The sequence below is a fragment of the Citrus clementina genome, unplaced genomic scaffold (genome assembly GCF_000493195.1).
Source record: "Citrus clementina cultivar Clemenules unplaced genomic scaffold, Citrus_clementina_v1.0 scaffold_8, whole genome shotgun sequence".
Lineage (NCBI taxonomy): Eukaryota > Viridiplantae > Streptophyta > Magnoliopsida > Sapindales > Rutaceae > Citrus > Citrus x clementina.
Window position 1 is genome coordinate 19,261,483 of NW_006262022.1, and position 16,451 is coordinate 19,277,933.

The 16,451-nt window shown below is 35.0% G+C and overlaps 4 protein-coding genes across 4 annotated transcripts; 1 reads left to right on the forward strand and 3 right to left on the reverse strand.

Annotated features, from left to right (window-relative positions):
• Positions 1-2,138: 2,138 nt before the first annotated feature.
• On the reverse strand, positions 2,139-3,536 carry LOC18035460 (F-box protein CPR1). Its single transcript, XM_024179886.1, has 4 exons — positions 3,463-3,536; positions 2,975-3,244; positions 2,669-2,882; positions 2,139-2,198 (listed from the first exon to the last, which is right to left on the reverse strand). Exons 1-4 carry the CDS (start codon positions 3,534-3,536, stop codon positions 2,139-2,141), a joined length of 618 nt encoding a protein of 205 aa, XP_024035654.1.
• Positions 3,537-4,170: 634 nt separating this feature from the next.
• On the forward strand, positions 4,171-9,649 carry LOC18033783 (mechanosensitive ion channel protein 1, mitochondrial). The gene is made up of 7 exons (XM_006424138.2): positions 4,171-4,340; positions 4,635-5,481; positions 5,568-5,845; positions 6,657-6,757; positions 7,207-7,314; positions 8,457-8,678; positions 9,177-9,649. Exons 2-7 carry the CDS (start codon positions 4,667-4,669, stop codon positions 9,276-9,278), a joined length of 1,626 nt encoding a protein of 541 aa, XP_006424201.1. The 5' UTR covers positions 4,171-4,340; positions 4,635-4,666; the 3' UTR covers positions 9,279-9,649.
• A 336-nt stretch (positions 9,650-9,985) lies between these two features.
• On the reverse strand, positions 9,986-13,954 carry LOC18034733 (vesicle-associated membrane protein 714). The gene is made up of 4 exons (XM_006424139.2): positions 13,539-13,954; positions 12,047-12,237; positions 11,633-11,796; positions 9,986-10,600 (listed from the first exon to the last, which is right to left on the reverse strand). Exons 1-4 carry the CDS (start codon positions 13,753-13,755, stop codon positions 10,510-10,512), a joined length of 663 nt encoding a protein of 220 aa, XP_006424202.1. The 5' UTR covers positions 13,756-13,954; the 3' UTR covers positions 9,986-10,509.
• Positions 13,955-14,163: 209 nt separating this feature from the next.
• On the reverse strand, positions 14,164-15,620 carry LOC18035497 (transcription factor SRM1). The gene is made up of 2 exons (XM_006424140.2): positions 15,195-15,620; positions 14,164-14,661 (listed from the first exon to the last, which is right to left on the reverse strand). Exons 1-2 carry the CDS (start codon positions 15,560-15,562, stop codon positions 14,331-14,333), a joined length of 699 nt encoding a protein of 232 aa, XP_006424203.1. The 5' UTR covers positions 15,563-15,620; the 3' UTR covers positions 14,164-14,330.
• Between the last annotated feature and the right edge of the window lie 831 nt (positions 15,621-16,451).

A 16,451-nucleotide genomic window follows, 5' to 3' on the forward strand; every position in this document is an offset into this window, starting at 1 on the left:
GTGTGTGTGTGTGTGTGTGTGTGTAATACTACTAAATAGTGGCATAATTATTAATTTTGAGAAACAATTCTAAATTTTTTTTCTTGTTTTATGTTGATGTCAAAGCAACGCGTAGGTGGGGTGTAAAATGTTGGCCGTAATGGTAGCATGAATCATGATTTCAATTTTTACTTCTCCTTTTAGTGAAATTTTATTCGAAGATAAAAGTGTAAATATAAAGAGGAGTTTTGCGAGGAGATTAGAGGAGTGCTAATAGTTCAACTCCTTAGATTTTAGCTTATTATACAGGGACTCTTACGAGAAGAGAAGAAAATAAGAAAAAGAAGGTTATAGTCAAATAGAAATAGATAGTTGTAATATAGAACTATCTATGTAGTGTTCTCTGTCTATGACAATATTCTTATAAGTACCATTACCAAATCGACGGCCATTCCCATAAATTCCTTGTTACCGTTGCTGAAGATACAACAGTCACTACTAGAAATAGCAATTTGACCTGACCCTAATTTTCACCCGATTAATTTGATCCTAATTTTCGGGTTTTGACCAAGTTCAACCCGACCCGACCCAACTCTATATTAAAAAAATTAACACATTAAAAATTTATATTATTACATTATTTGGTTGTTTTGTGAATTATTAATTGGTTCAAAATATTATTACCGTAATTGGTTGTTTTGTGAATTTTTAATTGGTTCAAAATATTATTAGATTAATTGATTGTTTTGTGAATTATTTTGTGATTCAATAGAAAAGGCTATATTTTATTCTAGAGTACCTCTGAATTTATCATGTCAATCATACGACAAATAAAGAATGTTATAACATATATATATCTATTTTGGAAAAATAACTTACAATTGATGATTATATAAAAATTAACTACATGTATTATACATACATTAATTGATTGTATTACCTCTAATGTATTCTAAAATTTCTCAGCATGACAAATCATCGTAAAAAATGTCTACATATATACTTACCTTGAAAATTCAAAAGAGAAAAAAAATTACCTCTTCTAATTGATTCTCCCTCCTTCGTCAACTACATTTCTTGTATAAGCATCAAGTGACAGAAGGCTATCCAAACAAATAATATTTGCATATACAAAGCAAACTGGCACATCATCAAGTAGGGGTGGGCATCGGATTGGATTCGGATATATCTGATCCGATCCGAACTTATTCGGATCAGATTCGGATTTAGCCAATAATTCGATCTGATATAATTTGTGTCATCCGATCGGATTCGGATCAATCCGAACAATCCGATCGGATTACACTTATTAAAAAAATAAATTAAATAATTAAATATAAAAGTAGAATTCGATATTTCTTCAGATATTTCTACTCATCTTCATCATTAACATTTCTTTAAATCATCAACAATTTCAAGATCTAACATCTCTCAATAACAGCAGCAACAATGGCCGTCTCCTTCAATAGCAACCATCATCATCAAGCCTCATTTTCCTCACCCTCTCCCTTAGCCTCTTTCCCTCCCTCGTCAGCTTCTCTCTCATTCTCCTCCACATCCTCTCCATCCTCATCGTTATCGCCTCCCTCTCAGTCGTTATATCTCCTCCAACAAGTACTACGCCGCTGACATGGTCGCCACTGTCCTCACCGGCATCTTCCAAAGCTCCGTCTCCGTCACGGTGCTTGCCTAACGGCACTGCCATTCTCAAACTCACTTGTATTCTCTTTGATTTGATCTTTTTCTTGGAATGGGTTGTGGTTACACTTTCTTGTTGATGTGCCATGCTTTTGTTGATGGAAGTAACGGTGGAGCCACCAGTGCCGGTAGGTTTCAGAAGGAGGATCCGAAAGCATCATCTAAACCAGTCAAACTCACCCAAATCCGAACTCAATCCGAACCGATCCAAATCCGAATTTATCCGAAATTTTATCCAATCTGAATATGATCCGAACTATTTTGGATCGGACTGGATCGGATTTGATATTCGGATTGGAGTCGGATGGATTTTCTTTTCCAATCTGAATTATCCGAAATCCGAAATTGCCCACCCCTATCATCAAGCATGGTCGGATTCTCCAACAGCTCGTCCACGTTGTACCAACAAAAGACCCCTTCTTTTTCATAAATTATAACTACATCCCCATACTTCATATGAGTTAAAGGTAGGATTGGCAATGGGACGGGATGGGATGTGATTTACCAATCTCAGTCCCGTCCTGTATATGCAAGTAGAATGAAAAAACATCATACTCCCGTCCTTATATTTTTTTTGGATAAAAATATGTCTTAATCCCATCCCAAAAGAGATGAGATCTCACAATTAGAAAATTTTCAATTTTTAGTCGGCAATGAGACTGGATGGGACAAAATTTGTCAATCCAACTTCCATCCAGTATATGTAAGTGGGATAAAAAAAAATATTTTTATGAGACAAATATACGTCTCAATCCCGTCCCAAATGAGATGGGATCCTCTGAAAATTTGCCAATCTCACTCTCGTCCCGTATATACAAGTGGGATAAAATAATGTCTTACTTCCGTCCCTAAATTTTTTTATGGGATAAATATATGTCCCAATCTCATCCCATCGGGAAAAATTATCACCCCTAGTTAAAGGTTTTACAAAAGGTAAAGGATTTGTAGAACTGGAAAAAGAGGTTAAACTTTGAGTCCACGACTCCATCACCCCATATTCCTTCATCATCCATGTACCGAAAGGTCCCTGGTAATTATATTCATACATGTCATAATCGCGAGTCAAACATAGACATCCTCTGAAATCGTCCACTTCATCAAAATATCCATCATCCTCTACAGGAGGTAATGGCACTTGGTAAAGTTCCTCACTCTTTGGATCAAATGCAACCATCAAATCATATTTTGCTACTTCAGGATCGGAGCTGTGCAAGCCAGCCAATGCAAAGCACAGCTTACAAAAGCAACTCCTCCATGAGCACCGAAAAAAGAAAATGGCAACTCTTTAATTTGTTGCCAAGAATTAGTTTTCAAACTATGAACATAAACACTAACTCCAATAAACTCGTCGTCTCCGGGTTGTAAATTCTTAACCAACTTGTAGTCATCACTAGCAGCGTCATAACCAAGCCCATTGACGCATTCATGGGAACCATTATCATCACTGTAGCACTTGGCTAATATTCGGTGTTTCCTAGTTGATGGGTTCCACAAAGCTATTTCTTTACTTTTTGGACGAGTTTTCACGGCAAATAATCCATTGCAGTAACCAAAAATCTTAATATCACTAAACTCACAGGAATTCTTAAATGGATAATCATTAATTTCCACGGCATCATTAAGGGAATCCAAGCAGTTGGAAAATATTTGTTTTCGACAAAGCTATCTGGCCGTTCATCTACAAAAATGAGACTGAGATTGGAGTTCGTTTCGATGGAGCGATTCATATGGAGCTTAATGAAATATCGGCTGTCTATTAACCCACAAAATGTCTTTGAAACACACCTGAAACGCAGGAGAGGGTTCACAGGTAGTCGGCTTAGTATTTCCGTCATAACATCCTGTAGGAGACTCGCCATTTGCGAGTTGTGCGACTTTAATTTCACGGCGGATTACGGACTTATATATGCAGTGATTAGGAAAAAAATTCAAGAATACATCAGCTAATAGAATTAAATAATACAATTTAATATAACCACTAATTACACAATAATTATATAAAATAAATATATACATATTTTAGTATTACTTACTTGTTATATGGCTCATATAATATTTTGATGTATTTTAAAAATTTTCAATGAGTAGACTTTTTTAAACTAATCTCATCTTAAATACATTTTTTAGTTATCATCAAAAAATAATTTGTTATTTTAATTGTAGTTAAAAAATTATTTTGTTACATATATATAGTCTTCCTCTCAAAACCTAAGGTTAAAGACTCAAAGCGGCAAACTACCCACAAATGCCACCCACCTGACTGTCAAGTTGAAATTGGAACTTGAATGCTGCATCAAAATTACGGTTTTCTAAAATAATGCTGATATTATTACTATGTATTTATTTTTGATAACCAACTTCCTCTTCTTTTCTCTCTCTTTTTTTTTTTTTTTTGGGGTCCTTTTTGCATTTGGTTCCTTTTTTCTTTTAAATTTTATTAATTATAAATTGAATTTATTTTATATTTTCATTATCAGTATGTATATACTTATTTGGAAAAACATTAGGGGAACCAAACGTTATTTACTCCTCTCAAAACTCGCGCGTGGTGTCCCAGTCTTGTTCTTTTCTTTGTTCATTAAACCACTCGAGAATCTTCAAACTCTGCCTTTGATCGAATACGACGACGCATCCTCTCTCATTCTCCTGAACTTTAACTGAAGGTATGAATCTTTAAATTACCACTCTCTCAATTTATCCTTCGATTTTTTTTTTTCCTCTTATTTAGCTTTCAGTTTAAGCTCTTGTTCGATCCAGCATCATTTTTTTTTTTTTGGGTTAGGGATTACGAGTAATGTGTGTTTTGTCATTAAAAATTTTTTTACTTACTGTAAAATTCTCATAAGATTGTGTAATTGATTTCTTGAATTCAAGATGGTTCCAGTATATCATTGAATATTTAGCTCTAAAGTTGATTAGTTCTTAAAATTTCAGTTTGTTTCTTGAAATTTTTGCAGGTATCATTTTGACCTTGATTTAAGTAGTTCATATGGCCGGCGTCAGGTTCTCAATACTAAAATCACTTTGTAGTAGTTCCATCTATCCTTCTTTCAAACCACGATTGCTACATACTTCTAACTCTTACTTCAAACTCGCAAGATATGCTGAGCAAAAGCACGTAAAGCTATCCTGTGCAGTTGTGAATAACAACTACGACAACAGTCGGTTGCACTCCGCTTTAAATTCTATTAATAATCAACTTAAAGTTCATGGCTTTGCACCTATCGGTAAAACTCAATGCCACAAAGCCAATGCTGTTTCATCATATTTACCCACATCGAAAAATTTTTGCTCACGGAGATTGGCTACATTTGCTTCAATAAGCCCCTTCCTGGGCCATCGATCATATTCTTCTTTCTTTGGTAGCAAAACTGATAAATCTACAGAAATTGATGTTCCAGCTGCATCTAGTGGGAGTGAAACGGATGTTAGTAACCATGGTATTGTTGGAAGTGATTCCTTTGATAAAATTAAGGATGCTTGGAAGAGTGTAGTAGATGGAGTAAGTTACACAGGACAAAAGGCTAAAGATGAACTGAGCCCACAGATTGAACAGTTGCTTGATGCACATCCATATCTTAGGGATGTGATTGTTCCAGTTAGTTGTTATTTGACTGGAACTGTGTTGGCTTGGGTGGTGATGCCTAGGGTTTTGAGGAGATTTCATAAATATGCAATACAGGGTCCTGTTTCTTTACTATCTGGAGGCTTATCCATCGAGCAAGTTCCTTATGAGAAAAGTTTTTGGGGTGCTTTGGAGGATCCAGTGAGATATCTGATCACATTCATGGCATTTGTGCAAATGTTAGTTGTTCAAATTCAACATTTCCCATGTTGGCATTGTTTATTGTTTTCATAGTTTGACTAATACTTGTGGCTATGACTTTTAGCGGTATGATGGTAGCTCCAACCACTATAGCATCTCAATACCTTGCTCAGGCGTGGAGGGGTGCTGTTATCCTTTCATTTGTTTGGTTTTTGCATCGGTGGAAAACAAATGTCTTCACCCGTGCTTTGGCTTCTCAAAGTATAGCAGGGCTTGATCGGGAAAAGATGCTAGCTCTAGACAGAATTTCATCAGTTGGTTTGTTTGTTATAGGGTTAATGGCTTTAGCAGAGGCATGTGGGGTGGCTGTGCAATCAATCTTGACAGTTGGTGGCATAGGAGGTCAGTGTTTGTTGTTAGCGACATGTTCTCTTTTGTTTTTGCTTCATTGACAATGATAGGAAAGATGTTATCATAAACAAAATTTTAAATTTAATCAAACTTTCTTGTCTTGTAAATTTAGTTTTACATTTCCTTGTAGTTAATTGTCGATACTTATTCTAAACGAGAGAAGTAGTTACAATTTGCCTAATGCATTCATCTTCTTGTGCTGCATGTTATATTCTTTAAGATTTATAATCTTTTCTCACTACTTCCATGCATGTGTAAATCATTTGATTTCCTTTATGATTTATCATAACTAGAGGTCTGAGCTTCAGATATGTCAATGGGTACGTTCTATTTGTCTCATTACTAAATTTTCTTAACCAGAGATGTCTGAGATTGTACTTGTTAATTTATTTTTCTGGGAATTGTGTTTCTTTGGCCTTGACATCATTGTTCTGTACTGTTCAGTCTGCTCTATAAACCAATGACTAAGATCATCAAAATAGGGCTTACTGCGTGGCTACCCACCTAGATCTGATTCCTTGGCTTGACAATTTTTCAATTCGACTGCACTCATGTCTGTTCCTAGAAGTGGGAAATAATACGCTTATAGTATATGTTTTTAGGTATTCAAGATAGAAGTTTGAGTATCTTAATGGCTTTTCGACACTTTTCACTGTTGGTGTTTTCTTTGAAAAAATATGGTTGGTTAATTTAACAGACTCTGTTCAAGTTTTTAAAATGGACATGAATGAATTTTAAAGATTTCTTCATTGCATTTGTTTTAAGATTTGACTCTTCTTTAACGATATATATTTTGTTTTAGGAGTGGCTACCGCTTTTGCTTCCAGAGATGTCCTTGGGAATGTGCTTAGTGGATTGTCTATGCAGTTCTCAAAGCCCTTTTCACTGGGAGATACTATAAAAGTAAAAAGAGCATATACACCATTGAAAATGATATTTATTTCTTTCTTCCAGATTGGCAACAAAGTTTGCCGAAGCAGAGACTTTATGCTGAAACAGAGACTTTCTGTCTTTTTAACTACCATCCATCGCAGTTGCCACACATGTCCTATAAGGGAGGTCCTCAATAGAATAAGATAATTTCCATCCCCTGAACCTCAAGGGAGATTTAGTTAAAATTTTCCTCTTGTTTAGTTTCATTGAATTGGTCAAAGTAAAATTACCTATACGGCTCACTTTTTACAGATCAAAGATTTCTTTAATCTAGCATAATTATAGTCCTACCCTTGTAAGTGCTTTTATATTTTGAAAGAATAAAAAGAAAAGAAATTTTTGCTTCTAGCTCTTATGCATTTGTTGAAAAATATTTATTTTTTAATTACTTTTTCTTTTATTGTCTTTCTTTTCTGCAGGCTGGATCTGTTGAGGGTCAAGTGGTGGAAATGGGACTTACCACGACAACATTACTGAGTGCTGAAAAATTTCCAGTCATAGTTCCAAATTCAATGTTTTCTAGCCAGGTGGGCCTCTTTTTCCCTCCATTTATTCTTTAATATCTTTTGCAAATTATGATCTTCACTATCAAGCCAACTTGTAGTGTGCAAACCATGTTCATGCTAATTTACTGTTGTTAAAATCATCTCAGTGTAGGTTTATTGATCACATAGACTGCATCTGCTATTCAGGTGCTAATGGACAGTAAAACTGGAAATTGAAATACTAGTTACTGGCCCAAAACAGTCAATCTGCACCAGATTAGGATATTAGATGACAAATTGTTTGATTAACACTGCTGAAATGTTACCTTTGCATTTGAAGTAGATTCAAGGATACTTCATAAAGCTTAATGGATGTAACACTTCATAAAAGTTTTAGAATTTAATCCCTGGAGCCTTTATCTTTTACGTTGATTGACATTTTCTTGAGATCATGGATTCCATAGATCGGGTCTAGAATTTTATGCATGTTTTCCTAATTGGTGATCAATGTTGGATAATTTGGTTGGTGATTGCAAAAAGCTCTTAAGAAGATTGAATGGTAATAATAACTTTTGGACATGGTATTATGGAGCAGTATTACCTTGCTAAACATTTATCAAGTTATATTCTACATCCTTTTGTGAATATTTGGAGTTCCACATTCTATTGTAATCTTATGTCGTTGTTCTATGAGGACTTAAGTGTTGGATGTTCAAATGTTGATTTATACTCTCTTTATGCCTTGAAATACTTTTATGTATTTCTCTTGTAGCCGATTCTTCAACACCAAGGGTAATAGTTCAAATGACTAATATTTCTTGGTAATTGCTTTGGATCTTTATTTTTTATCTTGAAATGGTTGTGTAGTTATCATATTGCCTATGCTTCAATATCAAGGCTAAGTTCTGATGACCAACTTTCATCAAATTGCTCTAGCTCTGTATTTTTTTTTTTTTTTTTGATTACCTCTAGCTCTGTATTTAGAAGGGTAAGGGGAAACTTTTCTGTTGGTCTTGTGGTGAACAAATTGACACAAAAACGCATGCATGGTTTAGTTGTGCATGATTAACAACTTTTATCTTAATAATGTTCCACAGCTTGGATGTTTTTCGGTCATACGATTTACGCATCATCTATCTTTTTCAGTTAGAGAGATCTTAACATCTACCTTGTAAAATTTGCAGGTAATTGTGAATAAGTCACGTGCTCCATGGCGTGCCCTGGTTATCAGAATTCCCATGCAAATTGATGATTTGGACAAGGTTCCCCAAATATCAGATGATGTTAAAAGCATGCTAAGATCAAACACCAAAGTTTTCTTGGGCAAGGAGGCTCCTTACTGTTTCTTGTCTCAGATAGAAAGTTCCTTTGCAGAATTGAATGTTGGATGCAATCTCAAACAAATGGTTAAGTTCCTTTTTTCCTGCTTCAACTGCATTAATTTTATCTTTCTAAATTAAGTACAGAACTAGAACATGGTGGTTATGTTATTCGGCTTAAGTTTAAAAACTGTACATTGCAAATATCATCTGGGCAGTATTATTGGCTTTTCTTCCCCGCTTTATTTTGTGTCCCCTGGCCCACTCACGCCTTATACCTACCCGCAAAGTCCGATCCCCTGAGTGAGTATGATTTGATTGGAAGATTTCTTTGTGCGGTAATGAGAGACCTTGCCATCTTAAATAGCAAGAATTTGCAGACAGTGTGATTCATTTATTGCTGAACATAAGTGTCAATGGCTTTCTGTGTGGTTTTATAACTTTAACGAGTCACTGATCTCTATGATAGTCGACCGATTGAATTACATATTTAATTATTTCTTCTTCCTTCTGACTAATGTTTTATATGCTTAATACTTGACATTTCTTATTTCAAGTCTGGTGTGCTTTGACATGTGACTTCAGAGCAAGGATGAGCTATACTCTACACAACAAGACATTCTTCTACAATCAGTCCGGATTATCAAGGAGCATGGTGCATCATTAGGCAGAAAATACGACAGTTGATCAGTTGATGATGATACAACCAAAAGACAACAGTGTCCTTGCAGAAGTTCAGCCATGCTGGTAGCAAAGCATGGTAGGTGTTCTTGAAGTTAGGTGAAGCAATGATGGATCATTGCCAAAATAAGGTGGCCAACTGCCTTAGGAAAGATGATAGTATCAAAGGAAAGACAGCGGTCGAGGGCTTGTGCAAGGGAAGCTGACAGTTCCTTTATATTGGAACCAAACCAAGATCACTGCATAACAATTTTGTCCAGTATATAAACCATGAGCAATGATAGTGTCAATTACTGCCAGAAATCCAAAAACATGGGAACTGCAGAAATGAAACATTCAGTAGCCGTCTGGTAATTGGTATGTGGATGATTATGCCATTGCGTCACTCTTCAATTTATCGCATATTTTCGGGGGATGCTGTGCGGAATTTCCCTAACTTATTAAGGAAAACCTTTGCTGTGAATTAAAAAAATTGAATAAATAAATTGGAAAATTGAAGCAATATCCTAGTGAACTTTTAAATAACAAAAAAATATAGGAAGCCTAGCTAAGATTATTAGCTTAAATCAGCCTTCCCATGTCGAGATAAGCAACCAAAATTTCAAATCAAATTGCTAGTAAATGATTTTTTTATTCCAATTAAAAGTCAAGATATAAAGCTCAGATAAGTTTTAATTAAGTAATGGTTCCCCATACAAAAATTTGCAGTTAGATTCCCAGATATAACTCCTCCTTTCTTTATGGGATTTTGAAAGCAACTTCTCATTTGGTTAAACTACAACTTATATGCCACAGAACCAAAACCATCTAGTATCAGATACCACATTGATATAAGTAGTTGTAAGGGAAGAAAAAGCGTCACTACTAACTCCACAAAAATACTTTCTACAAAAAGATGACTCGGATGAAGATTACAAGACCAGAATTTCAAAATCAGACAATGAAAAATAAGATACTAAAAATTCCAAGCATTTACAGAATACAACGATGGCTCACCACAATGAGATGGCATCTCATCAGACTTCCGAGATATGTCGCTTATACTGAATGCTATAATGAGAGCATCTGCAGGATTATTTCTGGCATCTTGCAGCTGTATAGATACGATATTTCCACATACTCCTTAAATAGTTGACCCACAAAACCAAGGAAACCTCTCCAAGATTAATTCACATAATTGACAACAAACAACATCAATGCACACCCGAGCAGTAATTTAACACCAGTCGACCACGACTCAAGATCTGCATGAAGGTAAAGTGATGCCTCCACAAGCAGCAGCAATTATTATGTACAGCAACAGAACAATTAAGCCTGTCAAGAGGGCCCTGTCACAAATCAAGATATGAGTCTCTATGCATAAAAATGTAGGTAGGCTATAGCTGATAACAAACATCTACAGAAGACTGAAAATTGTTGTTAGGAACATCACACCCATTCAATTGAAGATGAAATGCGTAAGACTCTGACATTTTACTCTCTCTCTCTCCCTCTCTCTCTCTCTCTCGGTATAAAGCTTATAAAAGACAATGTCAATAAATCACAGCTTCAGAGAAAAACTGATAGAAAGTCTACAGCAAACAGTTGAAAATTTTTCAAATGTACCAGATGATCAACAAGAAGATAGAAATGGAATGAGTTCTTCAAAAAAGTCTAAAATCTTGCAATTTATTAAATTGGAAAATAAGAAAGTTAAACGATTGGCCTACTCATGTTTCTACAGCTCAAAGTTAAATGGCCGGCCTACTCATGTATATACAGCTCGAACCAACTGAAATATTATAAACTTTTAGAGTTTTCACTATTTATTTGCATAAATGTACTCCCAACCAACATTTGAGTTTTCATGATGCCCTTTTTACTACTCCTTACCCTCTCATGCTCACTTTTGATTGTCCTTTTATCCAATAGATCTTTAACATTGATGGCTCAATTACAACCATAATTGTACTTAGCATTCCAGGGGATGAAAATTTCGTTAATCGTTCTTTTCAGAATATTTCCACAAGTTTAGGAAGAATTCAAAAATTATTGCCGTGTTTGCAGTTGCAAAAAGCAGGCTTCAACCAGTTTTTATATCATATAGCAACCATAAGTTTTAATCAAATGATAAGCCTTCATTATCATAAAAATGTGTGACATGCTAGAAATCTACTGATATAATGTAATCTTTTCCATTAATATAAAGAGAAATAACAAAAAGTGATGTAGGAAACTCAAGTTAAAGATTGAAATTTCTGTTTTACGGATTTAGAATGGGGAAATAATCGTATGGTTCCAAGATTAAAGAATGTTCCTTGAGCATGTTTTGATAAGTTTCCCAAGAAAGCTAAATAATAGAAGGAACTCAAAGGACTTACAATAGCTTGGCATTTTTCATCCAAAGGGCTCTACGAAGGCGCTTAGACTGTTTCCTAAAGTGAAATGCGCCGTCTTGCATTGTTGCAGTTTTGTCAACAAGAAGCTCAATCCTATCACCTCTCTCCAATATTTTTTCAATATTCTCCACCATGATGGTGCGTATCTGAAAATTGCAATGCTTGTGAGCAAAATCAAATCTGATAAAACTTCATTGTACTGAAACAAGTTTAAAAAGAAAAAAAAAGCCTAAATTTCTTTACATGTTTTAAACGCTAAAACCTTAGCCCAAAACCAAAAGGAAAAATACATGATTATGAATATATCAATGCATGATGGAAAACATGAAATAAATTAAAAGTGAACCAAAAACATCAGTCCAAGATAAATATTCAAGCAGATGAGAAGATACTTGCCTCACTAACTTCCCCTCTCACACGATTGAGAGTATCTGCACTAGGATTGCTGGAGAAAAATTCCATCTGCTGATGCAATACCCTTGAAAACTCATCATTCATAGCATAAGCAGGTGCATAGTGGGCTACTCTGCCATAGTTTTTCATGAACCTCATTTGAATATCCTCCAAATATGAAAATGGAATTCTTCCTGGATCAAGGGAAAACAGAAGTATTATAATTCATAACGACAATTAATATGAGCGTGATTGTTCATGGGTATACCCATATGTCAATCTATATAGCATGCATGTAAGATGAATGGATCCAGCAAGGAGATCGTGTCTGCAGAAACACTTAGGTATAGCAGTTTCAAATGAAAAAACTAACAGTTCAGAAATTAGGATTCAAAATATAGTTTGCATCTTCAAAGCTTACTTATGTTCAAAAAGCAGTACAGGAGACTTAACAAATTTAAGAAATATGGTAAAGAGAACTAAACTCCGACAAAGAACTCATCATCTACATTTATAATATATAAAGAGATATGTGTAAGATAACAAAGAATCACAAACTAAGAAGCCAGATAAATGACATCGAACATAATGATAATTTTAAGTTCTAGAAGAAACACAGAGTTTCTAAACTCAATGATAATGTAATATATCATTTTGAACTGTAGATAAGAGTGGTGTTGTTGAAAGTAAAGACTGGAATGAGTAGAAGAATCACTCAACTGAAATTACTTAGAATTGCCATCCATCAGGTTGGTCAGATGAACTAAGAACTTAACAACCAGTAAGACATAACTTAAGGAAACAAAACCAGAAACCTACAGCATGAAAAGATTTTGCATAGCACTCCCATAGTACCGTTCTAGGTTAAGGGATTCAATACCAGGAGTATTCCCAGTAACAAAGAGTAAGAAGTTCAAAGAACATTAAAAATCTTCATAGCTTCAACCTCCAAGGCCTCACACACTGGCAGTACCAACGAAGTACACATGCTTTCAAACTTTCTATAATTATTTAGAACTGAGGGCAGCCATAAGACCTGGTAAAGTTTACAAGTTTACGGCTTCAAGGATAATCCCATAACCCATACATACAATAACAATGTAATCTCATACAACTGAATTCCACCTTATTTCAGATCAATATAGAGAATGAATTAAAAACTTCATCCTCTATCAAACTGAATTCCAAGGTATTAGAACTCAATGCTTTCAGCCACAACTTCCTGAATCCTGTATGGTCAAAGGTGTACGGAAACACAATTCAAATCTTCCGGCGAATGGTGATTCGAATAAAAAGTTGTATAATCCTGTATTTCTTTCTACTGGAGCAATTACAAATCACCACTCAATCGCATAAACATTTAAGAAATAAAGAGTAAAAATTTTCAACTCAAATTTAAAACTTTAAGCTCGTGATGCAGCCATAAACATAATTAGCAGTAAAAATAACAATGGGATGAAGAAATTTTTTATTTAAAAAGAAAAAAAAAACATACTGCCGAAGGTGTCGTTGGCCATACAGAGGAAGGTGAGGCCATCGGATCTGAGTATGTGAAATATGTAGCGATCCTGCGAGAAACACACCCTGGAGTCGGACTCCGCCGGCAGTTTCTCAATAATCCGTCTGGCAACCGCCCCTGTGTTCCCCGTCACGGCGCTGAATTCCGCCAGTACCACCGTACCTCGCGCCACCAGCGCGTAGAGTATCGCCATATCTGATTATTTAAATTATTATCGTTGTTGTTATAATTAATAAAGATTTTTTTATTTTTAATATATATCCGAATTGCTTATGTCAAAAAATCTAGACTAGCCTGTAGCATTTTGATTCGAATGTTTAGTTTATTAAATGTTTTAGTTGGAGTGAATTTATTGAAGAGGCCAGCTGCACTGTCTCTGGCCGGTAGCGGTAAGTCCACGAAACCAAGGCTGTTTTGGTTGAGAAAGATTAGCATAGCGCAGGCCCGCCTACTTGCTTGCATAGGATGGGCCTGCCACCTCAGCAGCTGATGTGGCAAGCCTATCCAATGAGAATTTTTTTTTTACTTTTAATTTTAAATTAAAATTCGATGGGTCCTAAAGTAGTCCCAAAGTTATTAGAATAATTCATGAAAAAAAATCTAAGATGCTTTAATTCCCCCAGCTTCTCATATACATCATTCAGCCATTCACAAACTTCTCTTTCTCAAACTCCAAATTGTCCGTGATACAGAGACGTACGCAGATTAATCATACAATTGACTTTATTTACAAAACATAAATAATTGCTTTTTTTTTTTTTATTATTACTACATGGGAAATCTAAAACTGTGGTATCCTCCTATGGATCTTCCTTGATCGTTGAAGTCACTGGGTGAGCCCAATCGATGGGTCTCAAGCTGATCCGTCAATGGCCCAACCCAACTCGGGTCATAGGATTGACTCGATGAGCCAGCAGCATCCACGGTCGTAATATCATGGATGCTGGACCTCTTCTTATCTTTCCTCACAGAGTTCATGCGTAGAAAGTATTTCTGTGCATGGCTGGCCACCTGAGTTGGTGTCCTCGAAACGACGGCGTTCCTTGAAATACTCCTCCAATCTCCTTTCCCGTATTTTTCTAGTCCAATTAGAAACAGCCTGAAACAAAAATATAAGTAACAAATTTGTTAAGGCAACATGTTTTTCCTGTATTTGTGCAAGAATTTAGGAAGCAATTAAAAATATATTTATTAATCATTTTTATTTGAAAATTTTAAAAATCACTTTCTATGAAGTTCATCGACAAGTAGAATTTAGAACCAACCCTGCGTGATTCCCACTTTCTTTTTCGAGTTAATTTTTCAAAATTGCAAACTCATTTATTTTCTTTTTTCTTAATTCATTAAAACAAAATCAACCAGGTCTGGACAGATTACCGGAAAAAAAAAATATATTACCCTTCAAACTTTATACTAAAGGAGTTTTTTTTTTTTAAGAAAAATAATTTTGATTTTTTTCATCGCAAAATTACTCTCAAAAAATGATTAATCACTACAACCAATTATATTATATATATTGTGTGCAGTGTGCCTCAATTATTAAGAAAATGGAAATTAACAACTTTTCAAAAACTAAAAAAACCAAGCACAAAAAAGTAAATAATGATTTATAAATTTTTATTTTCTACTGACCTGTGCTCCTCGGCAGTCCAAGGAACGCCCTTCCTCCGCTCGGTCTCCCTGTCTCTACTCCTATTACTATTATTGCCCAAACTCGCTCCGGACTCAGCCACGCGACCCGGCGAGTCCATCTCGTCCTCGTAACCCGGCAACTCAACCAGCCCCGCCTCAATCTTCCTCAAATCCAGAACCAAATCGTCGTACCGTCTCTGCACATCCACCGAACTCTTTCCCGGAACCTGCCTCGCGATTCTTTCCCACCTCCCCGGCGTTTCCTCGGGGAACGTCACCAGCGCTCTCTCGAACAGCTTGTCTTCCTCGCGCGTCCACGACGACGAGGTTGACGCTGAGTAAGAGTAATCAATCTTGTTATGAATCATTTCTTTTTCTTTTTCTTTTTCTTTTTTGGTATCTTTTAAGGTTTTGCGTCGATTTGCGGTATTATATACAACTTAATAAATATGATTATATTTAATTTAATTATCAATTAATGTATTTTTTTTTTTTTCAAATAAAGAGGCAGAGGCGGCTGTGGATTTCGGATTACGTTAACTTTTTTTAAAAAAATTATTTTATGGTGACGTGGATTGGGTTTACATGTTGAACACGTTCCGCCGTGCTTTTGATTTTTTTCCTTTTTTTTTTCTTTTTCCCCCTCTAAAAAGGATTGGCACTTGTTACTTTGTTTATGTTACCTTCTTGTTTGACTCTCGGACTATAAGTGTCGTGCACGTGTGTTCCCGCCTACTGCCGTTGGGGTAAATTTGGAATCTCCGCCAGATATTGTTGAGCCTAAAATTATTTTAAATGTTTTATCTTTCTTCTTTTTCTTTTTCCTTTTTTTTTTTTGAAAGGAATGTTTTATCTCTTCAAATTAAAAAATTTGTTACCTTTACTTTTAAGAGGTTGAAGGAATTTTTATATATAATATTGAACAATACCAATCCATATTAAAGGAATTTAAAGATAGAAAAAAGTGACATGACCTCACTCATATACATAACATACTAATGTCACCTCACTCATAAACATAACATACTAATCTTTATCCATTAAAATTTAAACTTAATATTAATCCTTAGTAAGGTTGTTACTTACCACTAAAGGTAAAAGTTTATTTCAAATATATATATTCTTTAAATTTCTAAAATTATATCATAAAGAATAAAAAAAAATTTACCGATAATGCAATTAAAAGATTACTGAAATTTACAAATAAGATAATTACTGAAATTAATTTACATTAAATCTATTAAATTTATAAGTAAG